The sequence below is a fragment of the Elaeis guineensis genome, chromosome 10 (genome assembly GCF_000442705.2).
Source record: "Elaeis guineensis isolate ETL-2024a chromosome 10, EG11, whole genome shotgun sequence".
In the NCBI taxonomy this organism is placed as follows: Eukaryota; Viridiplantae; Streptophyta; class Magnoliopsida; order Arecales; family Arecaceae; genus Elaeis; species Elaeis guineensis.
In genome coordinates, this window is record NC_026002.2 from 75,353,378 (window position 1) to 75,366,954 (window position 13,577).

Genomic DNA, 13,577 nt, shown 5'->3' on the forward strand with positions numbered 1-13,577 from the left:
CTTTTCGGCCGGCCGAGACCATGGGCAGCCTGACGAGCTACCCTCACCTTGGGATAATGTAAGCAACGATAGCCTACACGTCCAGATTTTGTCAGCTAACCTTTATTCTTCTTTATTTAGCTACCCTTGTTGACCGAGATAGATGGGTGAAAAATAAAAAGGTCTTTGATCTGGTACAGAAATATTAAGATAAAAAAGTACATTACAACAGCAAGCATATGCTCCAATCATGTAGTACCAGAGACATCACCATCACAACTATATATATATAGATATCATATTATCGGCTCATCACATAACATCCAGACAATTTACACTCCTTTTTTTTTTTTTCCTGAGAAGCAGACAATGTAGATATAGATATATAAAGCAGCTGCGGGCTACACGGACACTTTTTTTATACTGGTTCTGCAGCCACTTCAGCCGCTGCTGCTGCGTCTAATCCCACTACCTAAAAGAAGTAACGATACCACCACTGCACTCTCATCCCCAACCCAGTAAACAAAAGGTTCATTTCACGTTTTCACCCACGCACACTGTCTCTCTTCACTCTATTTCCTCCTCCTCAATCTCACTCTTTTCACCTTTCACAACTACCAAAAAGCAACACAATCCATACCAACTTGATATCTGGCACCAAGAAGATTAAAAAAAAAAGAAAAAAAAAAAAAGAAAAGCAAGAAACTAAATATAGGTATCTTCTATTTTCTGTCTCCGACCCTCCACGTAGCCGTGGATTTGACATCCTAGACTTGGAAGTTCTTGCCGGCGAAGGTCTGACCGAACTGCCAGTTGGCCGGGACGATGTTCCAGGAGGTGGTGGTGCGGCGGTCGCTGCCGGTGACGCGGAAGGAAAGGGACTGCCCCACCAGCACGGCGTTGGACTGCCAGTTCTGACCCCAGTTCCGGGACATGGGCATCCACCCCGTCCGCGACCCCTTCACGCTCACCCTCACGATGTCGCCGGCCCCGGCCACGTTCGTAATCAGCACCAGGTTGAAGTACTGGAACCCGTTGATGGTGAACCGGATCCCCCCAGGTTTCCGGCACGGCACCCTGTGACGTCACGTGTCATCATCAATTAATTAAATCCATTAATTCCATTCCCTGTCCAACGTCATCCAATAATCCTCATAATAACAGTAATAATAATAATAATAAATCTATAAAAAAAGAGCGATGCGCCATGAAATTTAGGGGCACCGTGGAGAATAGGGGCGGGGGAGCCCGGGACAGAGGCGCGTGGAAGCATGTGACGGTGCTGCTACCAAAGCCTCCTCCCCTTCCCAAGTTCACTCGTTCTTACCTTCCTCCCTTATGCCAAGCAATACTGGGAACACGGAAGCATGTTCTTTTATTTTTTATTTTTGGGTAAAGGAAAGGATGCTTTCGTCATTTGGAGGGGAAGGCCTTCAGAGTGGAGGGCAACCCCGAAAAAGGGCGAACGGAGCGTCCTCACCTGCTACCAAGGATACTAGCACCGGCGATCGCAGATTCGATGATGTCCATGATGCATTAATAATTTCGATGACGTTTGTACGAACGTCGTAAAAGGAGAAATTAAGGACAAAAGGAACGAGGGATAAGGGGGCCGGTTTTCCTGTAATTATGATGAGATGAGGGGCTCAGCCAGATTCCCAACCCGGGAAAGTAACAGGAAAACGGAACGGATAATGACGGGCGTATTAACAGTTCGGGAATTAAATAGCCACGTGATCCGGTGGAAACGGAGCAGCGAGACCATCGGTCAATTAGGACAGCGCCCTTTCTTCTACTGGATATAAAGACCATCGCAGATCCGGTAACCGCCGGTAGACCCATCTAAATTCTTCGGAAGGCAGAGAGACCCAGAACAGAGGAAGAATTGAGCAGAAGAATGGTACCTGCGGTAAGAGACGGGGACGATGCCGGCGCGGTACTCGGCGATCTTAAGGAACATGGGCATGGCTAGGTCGAAGTGGGGGCGGGGCGGGTTGCACCACCCACCGTTGTCGGAGGGGAGAGCGTAGTTCGGCGGGCAGAAGTTGGTAGCAGTGATGAAGATGGAGGGGCTCCCCGGGTGGCACCATTGCGGTTCGTCGACGCACTTGATCTCGAAGCAGGCGCCGCAGCTCTGGCCGTCGTTGAACAGCGCGGTGCTCAGCGCCGCCGTCTCCACTCCGTATCCCTGGCTGTACAAGTTCCCGTACCCACACGCCCCTCCTGAACAAAGCAAGGACAACACATACAAACACATGATGGCTAGTCTTGCAAAGAATGGAGCTGATGGAACGATAAAGGGGGAATGTGGGTCGCACCCATGGTGCCGGAGGCATCGCTGCCGCCGTAGAAGGTGGCGTGGGCGCTCTGCCACGGCCCGCCGGTGAAGACGCCCATAATGCGGGCGGCCGCCGGCGAGAAGAAGGCGAGAATAGAGGCGAGAGCGACGAGGCGCATAATACCCATTTCTTAGAGGAGAGAGAAGGAGTGGGGGTAGAGAGAGAGAGAGAGAGAGATAAAGAGGATTGTTGTGACTGCAGACGAGACCGTGGGAGAATGGGGGGAAGGAGGGAGCGGTATTTATCGAGTTTGTGAGAAGGGGCGGGGGTTTGGAGTGGAGGGGTCCGAGAGTGTGTGTGAGACCAAATAATGGCAATGGGAGTAATTAATGCTTGTTTCGGAAGCAAAAAGAGAAAGGTATAGGGAGTGCGACAAGGAAGCGTTTGTGCTAAGATAATAGGATGGAAGGGGAACACGGATTGTATGCGCTTTCCATGTATCGTGGGCTAATCATCATTTTGCCATCATGTTTCCGAATCTGCGTCTATTAGCCGTCCGATGGTCAACCGACGGCGGAGATTAGTATCCCCGTAAAGCAGGAAAGCGGAACGGGGGCGCCCTGACGACCGCTTCTGGCGCGGGGGGAGAGAGGGACAGGCGAAAAAGCAAGAGCGCGATCTGAAAATCCCCGCTTTGCTTCCATCGCAAGTTGTGCCGCCACCGACGGCCATGATTCGTGGACTTTCGGGGACGCACACAGTCCCTTTCGCTTTCCTGGTCCTGGGCCCAAATCGATTTGGCGTCTGAATTGGATTTGTGGAAAAAATTTATCCTCCGAGTCCGGCCCGTTTATTTTCTTTATTTTTTTTTTTCTTATGTAATTTCCGTCACTGGCCTTTTTCTTCTAAGAATTTGCACCTAACAATAAACCACCCACGTTGGGATGGGCCCCGCAATCCGTGCGTATTCATCGGTCCTCATATCGCGCCTTAACTGTACATGGGCGGGTCCCACCCTCGAGTCCCTCACCCACCACCCACCTCTTTCTGCTCGTTTAATGTGAACGACGTGGGAGACTAAACGGAACGGGAACTTTTGTCCGGCAAACGCATCCCACAACGGAGACCCTGGCTCCCACTGGGACGGAGGATGATATAATGATACCGGGGGTCAAGACGTCAAGCTGTAATGCATAATTTTCCTGTGAAAAACAGATAGGAGGATAGAGAGAGAGAGAGAGGAGCGGTGAGAGGAGGTAGGGGAAGTCGGGTTCCTCCGTCGATCCAGGTGTCAACTGGAACCTTGGGGGGGCCGGGGGGTGGTTGGGTTTGGATTGGGGCGTTCGGGCACCGACCACCAACAGCCGCCAAAGTGAACGGCGTAAAAGTAAATGCCGACAGGTACGGCTTGGCACGCCGATGTTGGAGATTCGTGCTTGTGGTTTGATCTTTCTGGATGGACCCCTGCCGAATTGCTGTGAATTGCGAGACATGAAATTGCGATCCTCCCACCCTCTGCGAGTCATTAAATTACAGTTTTACAAATTGCCTAGCTCTTTAAGAGAGAAAAGGATAATTAATTATCCAAATTGTGTCACAGTAAATTACAGTTTTTTACTTCCCCTTCTTGCTTGATGTAATTGAGTTTTACCTTAGTCCGTCGATGCAGAAAACATAACCCTTACAGTATCTCCCTTGCCTAGCTCTCGTTTGACAAACTAGAATGTTAACAAGATCCTCAGGTTCTACGAAAAAAAAAAAAGGAAAAAAAATCCTCAGGGCCGGAGTGTAGATATTCTTGCAGGCGTGACAAATCTTGTGTTTTTGATTCATGACCTGGATGCACCGAAAGATTATTTTCGTAGCTCCTGTGCCATGTGACGTTTGGGCAAAGCAAGTTTTGACACGTCTTCTCTAGTGGAATTCTAGTACTAATCACACACGTATCGTGCATGAGAGTAGTTTTGGTAGTCTTTGCTAGGTTGGCTTCTGCCTTTGTTTCTCGGATGCTGGTCATTCGGTCAGCCTGGCTGAGTTTGAAATATTTGTCAGGTGGAGGGATAATATCCAGGCCCTGCAGGTGCCGCATTGGCTCTAACTTGCCCTTCTGTCGCCATTTTTCCAAGGAAAAAAACAAATACTACGTGTACGTACCTAGTCCTGGCAGCTTAGCACGACTTTCTATAGTCTTCTGTGTTCACCATTTTTCACCGCACTTGACCAGCTCCATTTAAGTCAAGGGAGTGAGCATCATGGTGGAATTAATCACCAATTATAAGCCAGAGAGACTGTACATTTTCTCTCGATGGGGTGAGAATTGTATGACAAAAGTTCTCTAAAAGAGTTTGATGGACGTTTTGAAAAACTTATATATCCTCCCACCAAAGTTCCAGGATCAGCATCACACATTGCCATGACTTCCTAACATATGGCCTCAATATATATATATATATATATATATATATATATATATATATATATATATATGCAATAAAACCTCACGTAATGGAGTTAACATCAACTTTCCTTGACCCATAATTTTTTTCTATATTCCTTTCTTTACCGCGGCTACCTCCTTCCCATGTGGATGCGACGCTGGACATGCCGTATTTTAAGACTTTTGTCATATCTTGTTGCAACATTCCTTTAATTTTCCTTGCTTTAACCGGTTAGTCTGTACCTTCTCCCCTCCATGGAGGCTATTAATTCTCCACGTTCACAACCTATTTTCTTCTCTCCGGGTCTAATACTATAGAGCTCTTCCAAGAAAGCCAGGGGCCACAAGTGTTTGTTGATATTTATGCCTTTGCGTAGGGGTAGTAGAAATGTAACAAGATGCATCCCGAAGACAAAAGCACCCACATCTCTTTAGTTTTTCCAAGGCCATCGCCCAACCTGGCCCGGGATGTCTGCTTCCTTACTCCTTTCCATTTAAACAAATCCAGAATGGGTCCCATGTGAATCGGGCTCGATCTGCTATTGCTCTAGCTCATAAAGTTTTTTAATGGATGAATTGAGGCTTGAGCGTCTTTTACCCAAGGTAGTATAGCTTACTAATAGGCTTACAATTTTTTTAACATATATATGGGAATAGCTTTACTGGTTGTTGCTCCATTTGGATAGCCATAGCCTAGGCCATCATAGCTCAATGGCCCATCCATCCTTGTAGGTGACCTGATTTAATGAAGATGTCGTTGATCTGCGCAGGATGTTAAAAAAAGTTTGAGGAATATATATCATTTGATTTTTAATATCTAAAGATCACATATCATATATAGTTGATATCATAAAAAAAAAATTAAAAAAAAAAACATGCTATTGTTTGCATTGGTGACATCTAATTAATATTCAAACATTCATGTCGGATAGTTAATAGAGACTAAAATGCTCATGCTAATATATTAATATTATATCAACTATTATTTTTGTTTTCTCTTTGGATATGAAGAGGCGAAAATTTGCATGAAATTATCTTCCAAGTTTCAAAAGAGAGCAATTTATATCGGCCAACTGCAAAGTAATATGAGTTGGCATTTTGTATGTGACACGGTAATGATCTATGCTGATAAATTCATGCTCTTGACCATGGGGGCACTTAGCCTTCCTTAATTGTTTATTATTGTACTCTAGGACACAAGCTGTTACCTAATCATTAGACACTTCATGGATCCATTGGAATGGACGTCTACCCATGGTTTGGGTAAGAATCAAAAATTTGCTAGCAAAAAAATTATGGATGAATAGCCCTAAAAGTCCAAACCTACCGAAACCAGATCTTACCTTGAACATCCTAACCTATCCTATTCCAATTCTGACAATATTATCCTCTACTAGAATGCGGGATCATTGACTGAATATTAAATTAATCAACTAGCTTCTTTGCTTAATTGCCTCTCTTGCCAATGTGGAAACCGACTCAAAATAGATTATTCTTCATTTACTTTTTCTACTAATTTCCCAATTGTAGTGGTATGAAATACCTGTTATCTAAAGTGCTTTGAATGATCCATGCTCCTGAAAAGGTCGAAGTCTTCTTATAGTTAGCAATAAGTAAGAAGCTACATATAAGTGGGGTGTTCACCTAGGAGGGTCGGAATGCAAACAACGATTGTGTTTTAGATGGCTTAAATATACAAATAGTTAATCATATTTTCTTTAGATGTATATTTGCTCGGAGTTTATGGACTACTCTTAAGCTGCAATTGAGATGGAAAGAAAGATTATCTTCATTCCTTGACCTTTGGATGAGTTGGAGGAAAAAAAATAGAAGTTATTTAGACAACAAAGCAGGGGATATGCTTATGGTTGTGGTTTACTGTGAAATATGGAGGGTGAGGAATGCATGTATCTTCTTAACGAAGAAAGGATCTATTTATTTTATTTTGTAAAACATCCTCCAATCTTTGAGAAGCTGGAGCATTCTCTATCCATCTAAGACTAATTTTGAGGTACAGAGCCTTCGGAAGAGACTAAAAGTTTAATATGTATGGGGAGCAGGTTAATACTTTATATATTTATAGTTTCACTATAGTGACTAAAATTTCTAACTCACAAAATATTTTCAAGAGTTAATGAAAGAAGGAATGCAAGAAGTGGGAGGTTCAGAAAGTACCGAAGGAAAAGTATTAGAACAATGATGTGTACTTCCATATTAAAGGGTCAGAAAAGAGAGGAAGGATTCGTTGTGCGGGGAAAGCACTCTTTTGTTCCAAAGCTAATTCATCCACATCAATTGAGCAAGAGGAAGAGTCAACTCATTTAAGAAATATGGTTCAACACTCAGGGAGTGAAGAAAGTGGATTGCAGGGGCTTGTTGCTAGCTTGATTGCTATTTTTCAGTCTCAAAAATAAGTAAACCCACAAATGGCAGAGTTGATAGAGGTAGCACCACGACATATCGATAATGAAATACAATTTAGTTCCATTCATGTAAATTTATATAAGGGATGACATATGATTTACATCACAAACTTGTTTATATCTTTTTTTTTTTGAAATCCTATGTAATGGTAATGAACTACTGTCAAAGAATTGAAATTGAGATCATAAGGCTTGTAGGATGTAAGAAAATTAGAAATTTGGTGTACTATTATTTTTGGAAGGTATGATTTAATTCATGGCTGAATTTGCTTGGAGTTGTGGGCTGACTTTGAGGGAAAACTAAGAAAAATAAGTGGCTTTGGTTGGATACTGTTTATTTACTAAATGATGCTAGTGTTTTATCATCTGCTATATTCCCAAAGCATGCAATAAGTGTTGTTTGGACTGCTTGTAGAGGAAGAGCATGTAGATTGAATAATACTTGGTTTGATTTTTCACATTCTCTTATCTATCTTATCTATTCTAATTACATATATCATTTTACTTTGCACTTGTTATTACGTTGTCATGATTTAATTTGGTTGCTTAACTTTTGTAGGCATCTGATGCTGGTAGTGCTCCAAGTCAATCTCCTTATGAAAATGGAGATGGTCATTCACATCACGATCAAAATGATAATATGCATTATGACTTGACAAAAATAATTTTCAAAATGGTATGAATAAATCTCTACGCATCTTGTTGTTGAGATAAATTTATATTTTATAACTTAAGTATCTTATTTTGTTTATAATTTTGTTCTTAATATTTTGCAGTTACTTCTTGAAGTTGGCTTGTTGTACTGGAAGTTCGATAACTTAGAGTTTGGTTTATCTTATGGAAAGATCACTTCATATCATGTATTCAAAACTTAAATGAGACTATTGATACTATATTGTTGGTGTTGGATTATACTTTAGTATTATATTGTTGGTGGGTGTTGGATTATATTTTAATATTGTCCTATTGGTGTCAGATTGATTTACAGTATTGCATTGTTACTATTGAAATTTTTGGATTATATAAATACTATGACTTTTATATATTAAATTGGCAATTGAAGCCATTTTTAGTAATATATATGTTTTTGTCAGTTGATAATATTAGCCTTCTAGACAAAATAAAAATTCATCATATTATTTTAAAAAAATACTGACACTCAAACCATTAGCAAATCATTTAGATGCTTAGCAAGCATCACCAATTCCTCAGGAGTTATGTCGATGGTTTTGAGAGCATCACCAAAGGTTTACGTGTTTTACCGACAGACAAAAAAATATCGATAAATAAAAATTTACCATATTATTTAAAAAAAAATGCTAACCTCAAACCATCAGCAAATCATTTAGATTTAAAAAAAAATATGTTGACATACAAACGCAAATCATTTAGATTTTTCATAAAATATTGCTTAAGTATCACTAAAGATAAGCCTTTTGCTGATAGTTTAGTTAGGCATCATCAATGGCTTTAGAGTTATGCTGATGCTTAGCAGGCATCACCAATTCCTCAGGAGTTATGCCAATGGTTTCGAGAACATCATCAAAGGTTTATATGTTTTACCGACAGTCAAAAATGCATTGGCAAAATCCTTTGCCGATAGGGGTATTTTCTGATGCTTTTTGTGTCTATCAGTAGAACACCTTGGGATTTTTGCCGATGGTTTTGGTACCTTTGATAATGCATTTTATGTGTCAGCAAAAGTCAGAATTCCTTAGTGTTCGCAGCCTTCTTAATCATTAATTTATTTGGGCTTGAACAATAATGACTGAAGGTATGTTTAGTTTCATATTTAGATTAAATTTTTTACATTCAATAGTATCAGAGCTCCCTCTATGCTATTTTGTTTAGGCCATTGATCTTGATGTCATATGAAAAATTTTAATATGACATGTTTTTGTTTATTTTTGACATATTAAAGATTATTTAATTATTATTAATAAATAAAATGAAGAAGAAAAAGATCTTCATTTCTTCTTCCGACATCCGACAGGATGGGGCTGATGGTCAATTCCGAAACCGCAACGTTGGATATAGATCTGATTGGCGGCCATCCTGGTTCATTGCTTGAGATCAGAGTCATCTCGATCTAGATCTATTTTCGAATCCCATAAAGGATTTGTAATTTTTATTTATTTATTCTATGATTTATTTTTGGGCAAGAATTATTTTTGAATAAATAAATAAATATAAAGAATAGGAGAGAAGGGAAGAACAAAAGTTCTCCTGTAGTCTCCTTCCTCCCTCTAGTCCTAATCTGATTGCTTCTTTTCTCTTTCCTTGAATGAAGATAGTCGGATTTCTGGCCTATGTCCATTAACCACCCACATCTAGCCACCAGCATCCTTCCTTTTTGACAACCTTCCCCTCCGACAGTCATCCACCATTTAAATAAAGAAAGGGGAATGGATTGCCGACGGTGAACATGCAAATGTCAGATCAAGGCAAACTGACGGTTTCCCCTCCCTCATCGGTGGCATAAAAGGCTTTTCAATTTTGGACCCTTGGTGAGGGTGACAATCTATCGATTGAAGCCTTCCAACAGCCGCCAATTGGAAAGAAGGGGGCAGATCATCGATTTTTGAATCTCCTCCCATTGATCTTCCATTTAAAAAAATTACCTATAGCCAGCACACCGATGGTCGGGATGGCAGTCTCAGGCCAACCGCTGATCATTGAGGATGGCCCATGGCTCATCGGTGGTGATTAGGAGAAGGGGATTGCCGACAAAAGAGGATTTAAGGAAGTGATTGGGAAAAGAGGAAGGAGGAAGAGGAGGAAGGAGATTTTGGCCAAACTGGTTCAGATTTTCGGTTCCAACCCGAAATCCAAAATCCGAATACCCATTTTCTTAAACAAGGGACTTTGCAATTTAACTCCTGATAAAGTATATATTTAGTAAAGGTGCTTTCTACTAATCGACTGAATCCGACCAAATTGAGCTAGTTTAACCTGGTTAGGGATGTTTTGCAATTCAGCCCTTGAAAAAGGATATATTATTTAAAGATCTGTTTACTTAGAAAGGGACTTTTGCAGTTTAGTCTCTGATAAACTATTTACTACAAAGGGTTCTTCTAAATTGTAATTTATTTTGGTTACATAAAAAAAATCTTGGATTATTGTTTATATGCTGGAAATTTGTGATCATAATAAAGATAAAAAATCATAATAAAGCTTTATATGATTATTTGAGATTTTTCAATACCATATTAAAGTTAGTAGATTTATTATGTTCAAAAGTAGCTATAGCATCTTGGATATAGTTAAAAATCACATAAAAATTATAAATTAAAGTGTAATGATATATGAATAAAATTATAATTAAGTCATAGAAATAATTAATTTTATCTATAAAGAGCGGTTATTTTTGTAATTTAATTGAAATAAGATGGTAATTTAGATATTAAGGATAGAATTTTTTCTAGACTCACAGGTATGAAAATTTACTATTTTGATATCTATATTATTGGTCTTATTAATAAAATATTAATAAATTTTATGCTTGATGCACTTTTATCCATAAAAAGGTTAGAATTTACTATTGAAATTAATATTGATCATTTTAGATTACAGTTTATGTTTCATAGCACTAAAGTTTTCTATGTTTATTGATTATTGCAGCTAATCACATTGCTTATCTTAATGATGTTGCTCTTATTCCAATACTTAGTGATATAATTATTCTGATTGAAAAGATAGGACTCTTTAGATGTTAGAAAATCGGATAGGATTGCATGCATAGATTTTCAAATATTTTTGAAGTAGCAGCGGAAACGATCTAGATTAAATCCTTTAACTTCATATGCAATAGATTTAATCTATATCTATCCGAACTCTAGATCTAAGACATGCATATAATCTAAAAATTAAAATAAAATTGAGATCAGATCTCAATACCTTACGCGGGTTGAAATATACCACAACCGATGATCTTAGATCTGAAGGTTTTTGAGCCGCACACGTGTTTGGCCTCTACAGATATCCACCGGGATTAATCTTGAACTTTTCTTTTCATTGTAGATCTTTCTTCTTCAAGTAAAATCTCAGCCTTTTGAAACTTTGATCAACTCTTAATCTTTGACCGTGATCTCAACGCTTGTACTGCAGCCTTTCTCCTTTTTTTTGATGTAAAATCAACCGCCCTTTACCTTGGGTGTGTGGGAAGATGGGACGTCCAACACTTGGGCATTGAAAAGAAAGGATGGAGGGGTGACGTGGAGAAGGAGAGGAAGAAGTCTTAATTCACACAAATTCAATAATAATAAATCCTAAGAGATCATCTCTTTAGATAGGCCTTCTCTTGATTCTAAATCAATATCCAATCAGACTAAAAAGATTAGATCTTATTTTATAAGATTTTTTATCTTTTAATTTGATTTTTTTTAAGAAAATCAGATCTAATTGAAAAGACTCTTGCCTCAAAAGTCAAGTGGATGTGGCGCCCTCATCTTATAAGGCAAGATGAGGGGCGCCACTTGATTTAATAGGCAAGTAGTTGTGGCGCCAACTCTTGGCACCCCCTTAGGGTTTTTTATGCACAAGAGAGAGAGTGTGGCCCCTCTCTCTCACTCCTTCTATGCCTAAGCAAAAGAGGGGGCGGGCCCCACTCTCTTTCTCATGCCCTCTCTAAGGGATGGCGCCCCTTGGAGTTTCCAAAAAGAGAGGCTTGTGCCTCCTCTCTTTTTTCCAATATTTCCACATCACATTAGAAAATAACAAGGGAGAAAATAAGGAGATTAGTTTGCTAACTTATTGACTTGATCTAATTCTTTTGGGTCCTCAAATAAGTGCCCAACTAAATTCAAATCAAAATAAATTTAGATTAGGTTCAAGGCTATGAACTTGATCCAATCCTTATCTAATAAAGAATCTATATCCAGAAAAGAATTAGTGTTGCTCCTAGATTGATTTTGATGATTACAAAGCAGATTGAAGGGATACAAATAATTTTAAAATGAAAAAGTCCTTATGCTCTTCAAGGGCAAAATTATAATTTCACTAAAATCCTGATTTGATAGTACCATTTGGTAGAACAAATGATTTGAAATCTATTGGTGAAAATTTCATTGTGTTTGGACTTATATTTTTGAAGTTATGAAGGTTTGAAGTGCATGAGTCGACTCATGAGTCAACTCATGGCACTGTGAGCTGATTGGCACGCAAAAATTCTCCTTGGCACGCTAGTTTTCTGGCTTGACACGACCTGTGAGTCGACTCATGAGTCGACCCACAAGGCATGAGTCGACTCATGAGTCGACCCCTGCTAATTTGAGCCAAAAATTTCCAAAAAAGCATTCTCTGGTTTTTGCAACAGAGGTCGACTCATGAGTCGACCCCTGAAGCATGAGTCGACTCATGAGTCGACCTCTGCGACGAGAAATGTCAGCAACGGCTATTTTTTTGCCCGTTTTAATTACCATTTATGCTTCCTAAAAATCCTCTAACGGCTCTTTATCTACCTAAATTGTTTTCTCTTGCTTCTAATGCTACAAAATGCTTTAAATGGTGAAAGAAATTACAGATTAAATAGCGGATCAAACGTGAAATCAAAAGAGACGAGGAGCAGAGAAAGAGAGAGAAGAATAGAAGAAAGGATCCAAAATTTGCAAGAAAAAGCCTGAGATCAACGAAAAATCCAAAAAGAAAAAGAGAGAGGATCCACAATATACCAGAGAGATTGTGAAAGAGAAAAGCAAGATCTTTCAAGGAGAGAATTCTTCACGCCTATTGTTTCAACCTTGATCTAGAGATCGTTCAAAACTTTCAAGAGATCTTCAATCAACAATTAACCTCTTCTCAAGCATTCAAGCGTTCATCCACTTTGAGAAAATCCGAAAAAGGGGTTCTTCATTTGAGTAAAGCTTTTATTGTTATATTCGCTTATTTAAAGGAGCTGTTATTGTATTAATTTGTGCTCTAAATTTTCTAACTCTTTGTGAGTTTTTGTTCTTATTTTTGGAGGATTTTCAAAACAAGAAAAGGTTGATCCGAACCTGAAATCGGAGTATTTTGAGTTTACTTGTACCCGGGAAATAAGTGATCTAGCTTGGGATAGCTAGTGTCGGAGTTTCTGACGTTTTGTATTCGGGTTGAATACAAAGGATAGTGGATTGAAATTCTCAAGTAGGATCTTGGGGAGTGGATGTAGGTGCAAGGTTAGCACCGAACCACTATAAATCTTTGTGTTTGTGGTGTGCTTTATCTCTTCACTTTATTTCTTTATTATATTCTTGCATTCCTGCCTTAGGGAATTAATATTGAATTAAAGTCTTTGTTTTATTCTTCATAAGTAATCAGTTGGGCTTAAAATTTTTAGAAACCCAATTCACCCCCCCTCTTGGGTTGCATAGCTGGGCAACAAGTGGTATCAGAGCTGGTGCTCTAGCCCTTCTTTGATCTAACAATCAAAGAGCCAAAGATCTATGGCAACCCATGTTGGAACTTCTCTAGCCGAGGGGC

General features: G+C 39.6%; 1 protein-coding gene across 1 annotated transcript; it reads right to left on the minus strand.

Annotated features, from left to right (window-relative positions):
- Window positions 1-252: 252 nt before the first annotated feature.
- Window positions 253-2,539, minus strand: LOC105052232 (expansin-A4). The gene is made up of 3 exons (XM_010932976.4): window positions 2,298-2,539; window positions 1,884-2,202; window positions 253-1,056 (listed from the first exon to the last, which is right to left on the minus strand). The coding sequence occupies exons 1-3, from the start codon at window positions 2,443-2,445 to the stop codon at window positions 747-749; spliced, it is 777 nt and encodes a 258-aa protein (XP_010931278.1). The 5' UTR covers window positions 2,446-2,539; the 3' UTR covers window positions 253-746.
- Window positions 2,540-13,577: the final 11,038 nt, after the last annotated feature.